We start from the raw sequence: 13,682 nt of genomic DNA on the forward strand, positions 1-13,682 counted from the left end.
GTCATTGTGCCAAATGTGATTTCATCAAAATAGCGATGCCAAAATGTCACATTTCGTTTTTTTAAAAAACCCAACTCTGATATAAAGGTTGCCCAAAAGACTTTGTAATATTGGGCTGGCCAAAAAGTTCGTTCGCGTTTTCTATACCATCTTATGGAAAACCCTGAATGAACTTTATGGCCAACCCAATATCATGTAATATACTATATACATCTCTTGAAAATGGTCAACTACCCTAATGCCCTTAAAACAGGGCCTGGCAAGCCAGTAGAATCAATTATAGTTAACGAAATATACCCAGCACAGTGTAGGCCATGTCACAGCACCCAATAAAATGTTGGACTGTCCATAGGATTACCCTTCATGAGAAAAGAAAAATTAGAACTTTGTTTTCTAGCTGTTTTGACTTCCAACTAAATAAGTGCTTATGCACGTTGTCATGACAGATATTTTTGGAATTAAAACAAATTGGGGCATCTATCCTAGTGAAGAAGCAGAAGGGTATAGTTGACTTCTTAACAATAGTTGTTTAGCCCTCTCCATAATCCTCGATACGGCGCCGTAGATCGAATTCCTTAAATCTACCAGACAATTTTAGCAGCTCACCGAGTGCTATGTCTTCCAGGCTGAAAGGAGGCATTTCAGCCATTCTTCCTTCAGTTCCCATCCCCCCAAGGAAAGAGGCTGCATTTGAAAACACACTAAAAGCCAAACAACAGAAAAGAAACTACACTTGGAGAAAAGCTTTCCTTTTCTTTTTGTTGACCGTGAAGTTGGTTGTTGGCACTAACGAATCTGTCCATGTCCAGGGTCAGTGTGTCTGCTGTTCGAAAGTATCTGGGACTTGGAGTCTGAGCACAGATTTCTGCCCTGGTTCCTACCAGCTGTGGGACCTTGGCCGGTCACATATCTGCTCTGTGTACTTCACTGAGTTCTTGTGAGGTCCCGTGGCAATGGAAGCCAAAAGCCTAATGAATCACCCAAGCAAAGCTTTTATCCCCACCCAACACACTATTTACCTGCTTATTTTGTCCGTGTTCTCCCACTGGAATGTAAGCTCTATGTGTGCAAGGTTTTGTTGGTTTTGTTGATGCTGTAGTCACCGCAGCTCCTAGAACAAAGCCGGGCAGGGCAGCATCTAGCAGAGGTGTAATATGCATTTTGTAAGACTGTTAATTCTTTTTCTGACAAGAGCAATCAAACTCTGATTCTGCAACTTGAAAAGCATCTGTACTCTTCTCCTAGAACAAGAAGGAGTCAGCAGATCTTGTTCCCCTTGAAAATACTGGCTAATGATCTGTCATCTTGGGAAGTTCCCTGGCCTCTTCTGCCTCTGAAAGAGGCTTTTTCCTTTTAAGAGGAAGCAGGAAGTTAGAATTCTAAGAAATGTGGGTCGGGAGGCCATGACCCAGGCTGCTCAAGACTAAGAAGGTAAAATTCTTAATCAACGGCAAAGCCACGTGGGGCAGTTTTTAGAAGTAATTCCATTGACAACCTACCAGTTTCCCTTGAATCATTTGATTGGCTTTGCTGATGGATCCTACCTGAAGTTAGTGATGATCTCGAGAGAAAAAGGCAGTACCCTGCTAATCTTGCCGGGTGCTGTGAAAAAGGTGAAACAGAGGGCTTTGGTTTCCAATGCGGTGACCAACATTAGGTTACCCCAGCACTTTCATGAGACCACCAAACAGCTCAAGGTCACGTCAACTGCCTCCATGTAGATTTCTGAGTGTAAAGCTCTTGGGATCATAAACAAACCAGTGCCGAGAACAGTGACAGGCTTTGCCACATCCCATTCTAATCCAGATGCTGAGTAGCAGATGAGTGCTCAACTTTCTACCACCTGGGCACAAGTTTGAAGACACTGATAATTTACAATTTTTACTACGTGCCTCATCTTCATTAGTAATTCCAAATCAAAGATATGATTTTCTCCAGCTGAAAATAATGAATTAGTCAGTTCCTTCTACGCTGTAAGGGTTATTCTAATTTTGTTAGGAAAAAAAATGTGTATAAAGAAAAACACAATTTAAAATGAGGTCTTGAAATTGCTTTAAAGAAAGCTTTATTTACTACATACATCCTAAGAATGTATTGTAAATGAAGCAAGATCTAAATAAACTTAAAAGCTTTTCAAATACAATGCAACTAAAGATAACAACTAAACTGCTAGCATGTTTGAAAACAGAGAACTCGAAAGTTTGGTTTTTTTTTAAACATTTATATAGTTTGTTCTTAACCCTAAAAAAAGTTCACATTTCAAGTTACAAACTTACCTCAGTAGTGTACATATGTGAAATGTTTTTCAAACAACAGGAACAGACAGACCATAGGTAGGTAGGAGGCTCACTGATACTTAACGGGCTATGTCAGCAACGTTTATTTTTAAGGTAGTTTGGTAGTTGCCATGTTAAGACACCATTTTTTTCCTTTTTCTTTTTTGCAAATAATTTACAGGCACATGTAAAATACAGTAAGACCCCTGGGTCAGTCTCATCCAGTGAACCTCTGTGATAATGAATCCTTCACTGGAAGGAGAGTAGGAGAGTACTTCTTTCATATAAAGTCAAAGGATGGGGATCTAATCCAGACTGCATTTTGTTGGATTACTCATAACAACAGATTTGAGTTTGGATGCAGTTTGCTGGGTACAGGATCAGGAACATTGCACAATTACTTTATGTCATTTAAGAACGATGGAGAGGAAGGTTAGGAATGTTTAAAGGCCTTCGCAGGCACGCAATAATTTTATAGAATAGTTAAATAAATATTGCTTATATATAAAAAATTCAACCCACCCTAAGATGAGGGAGAAGAGGGCATTTGGGAATCTCTTAATTTAAAATGTAAAACAAAACTAATACGTTTGCTAAGGGCACTATCCTATTATTAATCCACAATAAGAATGCAGCCATCAGCAAAATTCAGTGAGTAGAAGGTTTGATGGAATCTCCAATATGACATAAAAACACAACTGTGGCCGTGCCATCTATTGCACACCTCACTTCCTTGATAGAACCTTTAAAAAGAAAAATTCCAAGTTGGTGTATTTCCTAAAGTAGATGACAATCTTAACAGTTTACTGTATTTTACATTCACTCTGCTAAACAAAGGCCTTTAACCAGGCACAAAACACTGCAACGATACATTTACTTCCTACTAAAACAAAACTGTTCAATAACATTGAAATAAAATGGTTTCACTTTGCATTCAACTAGGTACCATGAACTTCTGCAACATAAAACAGCTAAAAACAAGGATTAGGAGATATTTACAAACTATCTTGTTACTCCTGCAGGTCTCTCCTCCTCCTCCTGGCTGTGCATGCCCCAATTCAGTTCACCTGCCACCTGCATGGCAACGGAGGGAGGCTCTGTTCAAGAAACATAGTATTTCCAACACCGTGACAACCACAGACATTTCGCATGAAACATGGTAAGGCAACTAGAAGCATATCTGCCGACAAGAGTCTTTCAGGGTCTTGTCTACAATAACATTCTCTGTCTCTACAAACTTATACTTCAAAACAAATATAATAACATAAAAGCATTAGGAAAGGAATGAAAGTTGTATATTGGACAATTAAATAGCTATGCAAAGATGTCTTATGCAAACTATTAAAATCTTGTGCTTACACATACTCTGCTATTGAAAATACCTCCCAACCAAACCAAACGCCCCCAAAAAACCAAAAACCCATAACAAAAAACCCCAACAAAAAGAAGTATAAAAGTCATCAATGTTTTCTCTGTCAGAGTAATGCGTTTGTCCTAGACTTGCCGAACACGAAGGTGGGTCTGGGAACAGGGGGACAGGGTGGCTAGTGGGTGGGGAGAGAACCTATCTAAGAGCAAAGGCACTTGGAGAAGGAACAGGGACCCAGGGTGATGGTGGCAGGTGAGAGAGCTTTCCAGTGTTTGGACTCAGAAGTGTGACAAGTCTTTCAATGTTGGCTTAAGGAGAGGTCGAGTGTTTAAAAAACAGAACCGTCATGGATAACACATAGTAACACCCGTCAACTTTTAATTCCAGCAGAAATAGAGGTTTCACTCATTTTAAAATTGCACTTTCCAGTATAACTTTTAAAATAACGTTTTATGTAGTATTTTTAAAGCACTATTGTTTGTATCTTTAAATATTGAATATATTTTTCAAAATAGTTCCCTAGCTGCTCAAGTGTGCTTTTTAATATATAGTTGATATATTTACTATTGAAGGTACTACAAAATAGAAATCTCTGGAGTGCAGAAGTTAAGAAAATAACCTTCATACTGAAAATATATCCTTAAAAATACAAAAACGAAAACCTCTATACAAATGTACTACAGCATACAAATTTTTAAGAGATGGTGTTTAAGGCACAAACCATTGCAAGCCTCTTAGAAATGTACAAACACAGGTCTGCTAAATTGAAAACAGTCTTAAAAAAAACTAGTGAAAACTTCATGTATATAAAATATTCCAGTATGGTATCTGATAACATTCTTCACGTTCGGGTTTCGTGTGTGCTAACCCAACACGTTCTTTCTTCATAAATAGTAAAGTGTTCCTTCAGTGGTCGTGGTGGGTGGATCTCAGTAGGTCTGGTAGACGTCGTGGATGGGCACCTGGATAGCAGCGGCGGGGAAGGCCTGAGGTATGTAGCCTGCGTACCCGCTGTAGACGGCGGCCGCCGCGTTCTTCTGCAGCGTGGCGATTGTAGCTGTGGTCGGAGCAGCAAATGGCACATAACTGGCCCCGTAGATCCCGGCAGCGGGAATTCTCTGAACGTTCGGAGCCACCGTGTACACTGGAGTTATTGGGCGGCCCTGAGGAGGAGGGAGAGAAAGAATCCTTACTGAACATGTGTAGCTACTTATCCATTCATTCATTCATTGATTCATTCAACTCCCAGGAGTCTGGAGGAGAAACAGACAGAGAAACAAAAGTTGCCATTCTTGGGCTTCCCTGGTGGTGCAGTGGTTAAGAATCCGCCTGCCAATGCAGGGGACTCGGGTTCGAGCCCTGGTCTGGGAAGATCCCACATGCCGCAGAGCAACTAAGCCCGTGCTCCACAACTACTGAGCCTGCACTCTAGAGATGGCGAGCCACAACTGCTGAGCCCACGTGCCGCAACTACTGAAGCCCAGGCGCCTAGAGCCCATGCTCCACAAGAGAAGCCACTGCAATGAGAAGCCCACACACTGCAATGAAGAGTAGCCCCCCGCTCGCCGCAACTAGAGAAAGCCTGCGCGCAGCAACGAAGACCCAACGCAGCCAAAAATAAATAAATAATTTATTTAAAAACAAAACAAAACAAAAGTTGCCATTCTCAGGGCAGAAGGGCAGAGGGGTAGACAAACAGTAACTGTAAGGGAGTGAGGCAGGAGCCATTAAAGTAAGGTGAAGTTGCATCCTCAAGGCTCATTCGAATTCAGCTGGTGACACTGATGGAATTGGAATGCTCGGGAAAGTTCCAATGCTCTGGAATCTTCTGCCCACCATTCCACACAATCAGCCTATGCCCCAGAGTGAGCTAGAGATGGGAGTTGAGGTCTACCCTTTACTCAGTTGATCTCACTGTAACTAAGAAGAAAAATTTTTCCTGAAACACATGCCAGCTGCCTCAACTCATACTTAACTGAAGAAACATGATGTTTCAAGAACGGAGAGAAAGAAGCATAGTCTGTGACAACTTTACAAAACAAAGTACACAGCTCTCCCAAGGGTCAGCTTCTTAAGCTGTGACCTAAAAAGATTGTGACCAGACACAATTTTCAGCAAATGTGATCTCTTCAACCATCTCCCACCTAAGATATGACACCACTGTATAAACAAATTGCTGCAGAAGCTTCGAGAAGGAGCCAACTAACTTGAGGAGCCAGAGAAAGCATCTCAGAAGTGGAGACATTTGAGCTGGGTTCTGAAGAATAAGGTGGGACTTCCACAGGAGGAGGAAGTGGGGAAAGACAAGCTAACCGAAGCTGCCTCACTGCAGATGCCATGCTGGCTCTGAAAGTCCCTGCTGCTTCCTTCCCTCCATTTGTAAGTGTAACATACTATGGTTTCAGAACAAACAGGAGTATGCAGGGAAGACTGGTTCCGTATTTCCCGAAGTGTTTGCTACGGAGCTCGTTCTCTGAGCTGCTTTATGGAAAAGTAGATAGATGTTTGGTAAAATAAAACACACATTTAACAAAACATCTGGTGCACCTTATGTTTCATAGAATGCCCTCTAGTACGTGCTGCTGTGGTCTCCTTGTCTTAATGTATCTTTAAAATAAACAATTCAGGATATGTGAAATGGAGAATTAGGTTTTAAAAAATTACTTCTTCCTGGATTTTTATAAAGGAATTACTTATCATTCCTCTACAATACCTGCAAATCAGAATCACAAAATTATGTGCAAAGGAACTTCATTACCTAAGAGTCATTTCTTTCAACTGTAACCAAAATAATAATTATACTAAATGATAACAATAACAGAGAGATTATAGTCTGCTAGGCACTATTCTAAGTGCCTTATTTGTATGATGTTATTTTTCTTTGAAAAATATTTTTTTACCTATTTCTTTTTATTTATAAATTTATTTTTTGTTTATTTTTGGCTGCATTAGGTCTTTGTTGCTGCGCGCGGGCTTCCTCTAGTTGCGGTGAGCAGGGGCTACTCTTCATTGCGGTGCGCAGGCTTCTCATTGCGGTGGCTTCTCTTGCTGCAGAGCACGGGCTCTAGGCACGCAGGTTTCGGTAGTTGTGGCTCACGGGCTCAGCAGTTGTGGCTTGTGGGCTCTAGTGCGCAGGCTTAGTAGTTGTGGTGACCAGGCTTAGTTGCTCCACGGCAATCCTAACCACTTCATCACCAGGGAAGTCCCGGCGACATAGCTTTTAAGCAAGGGGATGTGTGACTCTGGAGCCTGTGCGTTTAGCCTTGCATTATCCTGCCTCCTACAATGCAGTCACAATGAATATCTTATTAGAAACGCTTTACGACCAGGCAGACAATCTTCGGAACTGGGAAGACTGTGGTTTACAGCAAGACAGCAAGCCATCTTTTCCAAATGTGTGGACATCTCTTTAATGACAAATGCACAAAGGGAAGGAATCACAGGGAAGGTGACATCTGAGAAAAACCTTTCCATGTGCTACAGTGCAGCCCAACACCTGGGCTCAGGTGAGCGCAATGGGGTTGGGCTCAGCATAGGGAGTTGGGGAGGGGGAGAGAAAAAGGCCTCAAATTTTGCTCCTCTCAAAAAACGAATGGTTATCTTTGCTCTACCTATACCACCAACTTGTTGTGAAGTCTGAGAACACTTTGAGAAATCAACGTGAAAAAATGATCATCTATACCTGCAAGTTTTTTTTTAATTGCTTGCAAAGGCTATATGAAACTTTGGATATAAAATGGCTAAACAGGAACATCCCTGAGCACCTGCAAAACAGAGGAGGAAGATCGAAGGTGTTCCCCAAGAAGGTTCTGGAAGCCATGCTGGGAACTGATTTCCAGTGTTGCTCTACTCCAAAAAGTTTTCTATTTACCGATCCGTGGAGCTTAAAATGCTCCTTGGGAACTTCCCTGGTGGCACAGTGGTTAGGATTCTGTGCTCCCAGGGCAGGGGGCCTGGGTTTGATCCCTGGTCGGGAAACTAGATCCCACATGCATGCTGCAACTAAGGGTTTGCATGCCGCAACTAAGGAGCCCACCAGCCGCAACTAAGATCCAGTGCAACCAAATAAATAAATGAATAAATATTTAAAAAAAAAAAAGCTCCTCCCTCTGCTGCAATTTGGCAGAGAACACAGAGGCGGCAGAGGACTGAACATGTCAGAGAACCCGGGTCAATGAACTCGAGGCAGGACACAGAGTACTTAGACCTGAGGGAGAGTGGCAGGGCCACACACACTCAGAGAAGCCATACCCACGTTACAAAGGAAGTAGCTCCTGGCATTCTGCAGAATATACTGGAGAAGGAAACAATCTCCATAGGAATCAACTGCTAATGACAGCACACTGAACAGATTCCCAAACCACAACTTCGTGTAAAGACCCCACGGCAGCATCCAGTGCAGACTGACATAAGATAGAAACAGGAATAACTACTTTGTGAGTCATTTCCAACCTATTCCTTTTTTTGGCTTTTTGCAGTTAAAGAATACTTGACGATATATTGATAGATAAATAAACTTCACATGGCCTGACCCTTTCTGAATAGTGCAGTCAAGACTGGGGCTCAGGGCTTCCCTGATGGCGCAGTGGTTGGGAGTCCGCCTGCTGATGCAGGGGACGCGGGTTCGTGCCCTGGTCCGGGAAGATCCCACATGCCGCAGAGCGGCTGGGCCCGTGAGCCATGGCCGCTGAGCCTGCGCGTCTGGAGCCTGTGCTCCACAACGGGAGAGGCCACACAGTAAGAGGCCCGCGTACCGCAAAAAAAAAAAAAAAAAAAAAAGACTGGGGCTCAGAGTGGGCAACAGCAAGCAAACAGCAGGCTACTGTGAGGGTTCACAGTCTGGCTCTGTTTCGGCATCACTGAGGAGCTGGGACAAAATATGGATTCTAGAACCCCAGCCCAGTTCTGCTGAACTGGAATCTTCTGGGCTTTGAATCTAAGAATCTCTGTTTTATCAATATAAACATGTCCCCTGGATAATTCTTACTCAATTAGATAAAAGACATCCCCGGCCTGAGTTTTTAATATGCTTGTTGATTGATAAGGTAGTTGAGATTCACTGCCTCACAAAGGAGAGCTTCAACGAGATTATTTTTCTGTCTGGATGAATGATATATCACATAGGTATTCCCTGTGTGCTACACATTGCAGATACAAAGCAATATAAGACGTAACTCTTGTTCTGGAAGAACTTCGTTTTAATTGGGGAGATAGAACACACTGGCAGTCAAATGCCAAGTAATACTGTAGGTAATGAGAAGTATGGGAGACATGATTTCCAAGGTGAGATGTGGATGGGAAAGATTCTAGAGAAGAAACCACAGAGAGGAGAACACTATGAGTAAGTAGAGGTGGGGAAGGAGGATGGACTAGTAAGACTGGATTGGGAGGAGATATGGGAATAGTTGGATATGGTTGTAAGAGAGGAGTAAAGGCAGATTTTGTAAAGTTTCATGTATCTTTATCTCTATAGATATTTCTCTAGACATTTCTCTCTCTACAGCCACACGTATATATATGTATACATGTATACATATGTATCTACTGATACAGAGAGAGGGAGGGAGGGAGTGAGAGAGCAGCAGAACTTTAAATAACTCTTCACTGAACTATAATCTGGAATGGGAAAATGTGAACTATCTCCTGGGATTTTGTGTGTCAGCTCCTTAACAATAAGAACATGAGTTAAAAATTATCCAGTATCATAAAAAAAAGTAGTATGTATAATGTTATGACACTGTGAAAAATTACACATGCCATTTCTGCATATTGCTTCCCATCTTTAATACAGTGACGATATTGGGGTAGTACAATTATTACTAAAAATTTTTCTGTCCTGCCATGATTTATCTTACAAAATTTGTCTGTCATCCAGTCCCATAGTTCTAACAGAGAGCTAGGCACACAGTAAATTCTCCTGTGGAGTATTAAATGAATCCACGACACATGAGGCCTCACACAAACGCAACGACCGCAGTAAGAACCCTACCTGGAAAGGTGGTGGCGTGGACACGGCAGGGATGACGGCGGCGGCCGCGGCCGCGGCGGCGCTGGCTGGGTCTGGCTGCACAGCGATGGGGCTGATCATGTGCTCCATTGTGTGGATTTTACCATCTTCAATCATTTTAGGAGCCGGAGCTGCCTGAAACATGGAATACTGGGCCCCGATGGCAGGGATGGCCACTGCAAGAGAAGTAAGAAGGAAACACAGGTCAGTCATCCAGTCACTGAAGGAGGTCCATCACTTTCTCAATATTTTTAAAAACCAAGTTTAGCAGCCAAGGGCTCTCCCTGCTAACTAATGCTCCCTCAGTACAGGTGCTACCCAAGAGGAAGAGAGAGGAGGTGGCAGGTACCCCTCCTCCCCTTGACTTGACTTTCAAAAGGAAACACATGGGTACCAATGGGGTCTCCCCACAGATCATCAGGGAAGGAAAGCTTAGAGTTAGGTTTCTGCACCCACATTTCCTACTGCTTCTAACAGAAAATCGCATTTTGACTCTTACTCTTGAGGTTCTACAGAGCAAGAAAGGGCCTTCTAATTCTGAGAAAACAGTCTCAGAATAAGAAGTGAGAGCAGAGGCTTGAGGCCCAAGAGTGTGAGAAGGAGACTGCTGGTTCCTTATCACTCATCTAATTCGTCACCAGACCCGCTGCCCTTTTCACTTTCACCACGTTTTAAAAAGCTGGTGCTGTTGAGGGTTTCATTTTGAGAACTCAGAGGTCTGTGTACATCCTCCCCACCCCACATTTCAGATTTCAATATTACTGACTCAAGGAAAAATACATAATAAAAAATGGAAAATTCCCTAATTTTCTAATGGCCAGTCATAATAGCAAAGCAGTAGAGTGACTGCTTTTTTTGGTGGTACCTGCCAATTCAAAGACATGTTTCTGTGAGTCAAGTCCAAAGGGCTCATTTCAACCAGAGATTCAAACAGACAGCAGTTATTGAATGTCAATGTATGATAAGGAGAGGTAAAAAGAAAAAAAAAATACTAGCCCTGATGTGGGGGAGTTTGCGTGAGTGTGTGGTATGTGTGTGTTGCAAGGAAGAGCAAGAATATTGAAATGCATACACAAAGTAACCTTTCACTTATGTTTCTCCTCCAACTGTAAGTAATTTCTTCTAATAAAAGCTGACGATATAAGGTAAAGAGAAATGACTGTGGGCTAAACAATGATACAGCCATTCAATAAAATATACCTAAAATCTTTTTTTTTTTTTTTTTTTTTTTTGCGGTACGCGGGCCTCTCACTGCTGTGGCCTCTCCCGTTGCGGAGCACAGGCTCCGGACGCGCAGGCTCAGCGGCCATGGCTCACGGGCCCAGCCGCTCCACGGCATGTGGGATCTTCCCGGACCGGGGCACGAACCCGTGTCCCCTGCATCGGCAGGTGGACTCTCAACCACTGCGCCACCAGGGAAGCCCAAAATATACCTAAAATCTTAACCAAATCTTTTACCTGCCTTTCCATCCACGTGATCTTGTGCCCAAATACTTCACTACTGCCCTGGTGTTCCTCCTAAAATACATAGTTCTAATTTTCTGGATTAATCAGAAATAGAGGTCACGGGGATAGGGCCCAGAAAGGGTTATAAGTTTGAGCTATATTTGAGTTGTACTAAGCAACTCTGGATTATTCTGGCTGTCAGCTACTACATGTCCCAGAACACAACTATATGCTTAAAGGTTGTTTAAGAGTTCTTTTCTCTAGTTAAGTCTTAAGCTAATGCCAACAGGAGTCCCTTTCCCAACAAGGAGAAGTGACGAGTCTTGTATCCAGGCTCTGCTTTATGGAATTACAGGGAGAAACAGGATCTGTTTTACACTGCTTAAAGCACCAATGGCATTTATAAGGAAATCCAGTCTAAGGAGTCACTTACCTGCAGAAATTGCAGTATTTTTTCACAGGCATTAAAAAAAAAAAAAAAAAAAAATCACCGGATTACTTCAAAAGGAAGCTCTACTGGGAAAATGCTTTGTAAGCTCTATGTGGCCAATGCCAACCTACGCTCCACTCGCACAGCTCCCTTGAGTCTGTTTCAGCCAGGAGAAGGAGTGCGGACCTCAGCCAACAGAAACTCAGAGAGGCTGAGCTTCCAAGTGAGGATGTTCTCAAAGAGTTCTTCAATCTACCCTCCATGAGACCGGGAAAAGGTCTGGAGGAGGATCAGGGAAGAATCTCCCATGTGTGGGCTTGTGTGGTGTGTGTAAATAGGGAGTCTGTGCTATGTTCACACTGTGGAGTTAAATAAAGCTCCTTGCGGGTTAGGATCAGAAAGACCTGTTTCACATTAGGCCAACGAGCACTAACAATGTTGGAAAACTGGTTTGTGGGGCCTGGTTTGTGGAGGGTGGAAGCAAAGTTCAAGGTCCCTGGCTTGAATTACTTGAGTGCCCCTACCCCCAATCTACGGATCCAGCAAAAGGCGGAAATGAGAGCTGGAAATCAGCCGCAAAAACTTTCACTGCTGCTCCCAGGCATTCTGGTTTGTTAAGACCATGACAAGAGACAGCAGTGTTATTTGCTCCTGAAGGGGAATTTTCTACCCTTCCCAGCAACTCTCAGAACTAGCAAAGAAATGCGCCTTCTGGCTTCCGATGCATGTGGTAGAAATAGGCTTGAGTAAGGAGAAGAAAGTTTTTAGCTGGTAGAAGACACAGAAGAGACTCGGGTTCTTCTATCTCTGCACACCCCATCCCAATCTGCCTAGTTGAGAATCTGCCTAATTGAAAAAAAGCCTAACAACTGGTGATGCCCATTTGAAAAACCCACTAACGGAAAGTTTGACTGGACGTGGTCAAAACTAGACACTAGACTATCTCCCTAAGTTCTAGATAAGAAGGCCCAGGAGGCCACATTCCCTGCCTAATCTTCCGTTGCCTTTGAGAAGAGGAACCCATATGCAGATAAAAGTACCCAAGGAAGTCACTTCAAAGGGAGGGCTGGGGTTCAGACTGAAAAGATCCATTCTCACGCCAGTTTATACTGACCTGTACCAGGTTTAATGGCAACTGGATTGACGGCAGAGATTTCCAAATTCGGTACAAGTTCATATCCTTTTTCTTGTTGTTTTCCTTTTCCTTCATGATATCGGCTATATATACCACGGCCAGCAGAATATCCCCCAAGGTAGGAACCCCTGGGCCCTGGGGCTCTGTTGCCAGCTGCACCTCGACCCCGGCCTCTTATGCTGCCTGCTTATAATAACAACACAAAACATGATGAGCTACCAATAGCAACAATACAGGAGGCGGACCTTAGCTCAAGGTTCCTGGCACTTAGGTGTTTGCGCTGGCTCTAAGCTGCAGGTGGCTACACCTCTGCCCTTCAATGAGCCGGAAGATGCTTCACACCTTCTGTTCCAGCCTAGGTGCACCCTAAAATGTCTGCTTAATGCAAGAGATGAACTTGAAGGGTGAGTTCCTAGGACTGCAACTGCAACTCCAATAAATAAAAATGTTCACAGACTGTAACAAAGTTAGTTGTGGAAGGGGAACTGCTAGTCACTTTTCTCATTTTATGGGTGAGAAAACAAGCCTCGGGAGGTTAGAGGGGCTGACTTAAGTCACAGAAGCAGTTAATCAGAGAACAGGACCCAGAGGCTAAGCATTCTGCTTCCCAGTGTAAGGCCTGGTTTCATTACAGGCTAGCCAGTGACTACAAACAACAAAACAACCCCAACAAAAAACCCAACGACAACACTGTGCCCCCTAATCCCCAACATTCTAAAGATTTCATTTCACACGTAGTTTTTAACCTAAGAACCCAGAGCCTTGCGGACTAGCCCCACAGTAGGTAGGCCCTGGAAAGGCTGAGCGCAGAAGAGCGTGCATGCACCCATGATTCTACCACTCATCCTACACATACTAACGATCTGCATTTCTCTCAGTGCTGTAGAAGTGCATGCCTTAAGCGCCAGCAAAGAACAGAACCCAGAACCCACACCCAAACGAGGGTGGGTAAGGGGGTCGCCGTCCACCGGCTCGGTAAATGACAGCCACCACACCCCCGACGCCGCCCGCCCGGCACA

At 43.4% G+C, this 13,682-nt stretch overlaps 1 protein-coding gene across 5 annotated transcripts in view; it reads right to left on the reverse strand.

Annotated features, from left to right (window-relative positions):
• Positions 1-2,048: 2,048 nt before the first annotated feature.
• Positions 2,049-13,682, reverse strand: part of RBM47 (RNA binding motif protein 47) — a 165,157-nt gene continuing 153,523 nt past the window's right edge. For 4 of the 5 annotated variants that reach the window (XM_082838838.1, XM_082838837.1, XM_082838836.1 and 1 more), the window contains 3 exons: positions 12,643-12,849; positions 9,635-9,828; positions 2,049-4,808 (listed from right to left, as the gene is read on the reverse strand). In XM_082838838.1, coding sequence (XP_082694964.1) covers positions 4,575-4,808; positions 9,635-9,828; positions 12,643-12,849 — 635 coding nt within the window. In that variant the 3' untranslated portion in view covers positions 2,049-4,574. The remainder of the gene's footprint in view (positions 4,809-9,634; positions 9,829-12,642; positions 12,850-13,682) is intronic. The other variant, XM_082838840.1, reaches the window with a different exon arrangement.

Source organism: Leucopleurus acutus, assembly GCF_964270905.1.
Source record: "Leucopleurus acutus genome assembly, chromosome: 4".
NCBI classification, from domain to species: domain Eukaryota; kingdom Metazoa; phylum Chordata; class Mammalia; order Artiodactyla; family Delphinidae; genus Leucopleurus; species Leucopleurus acutus.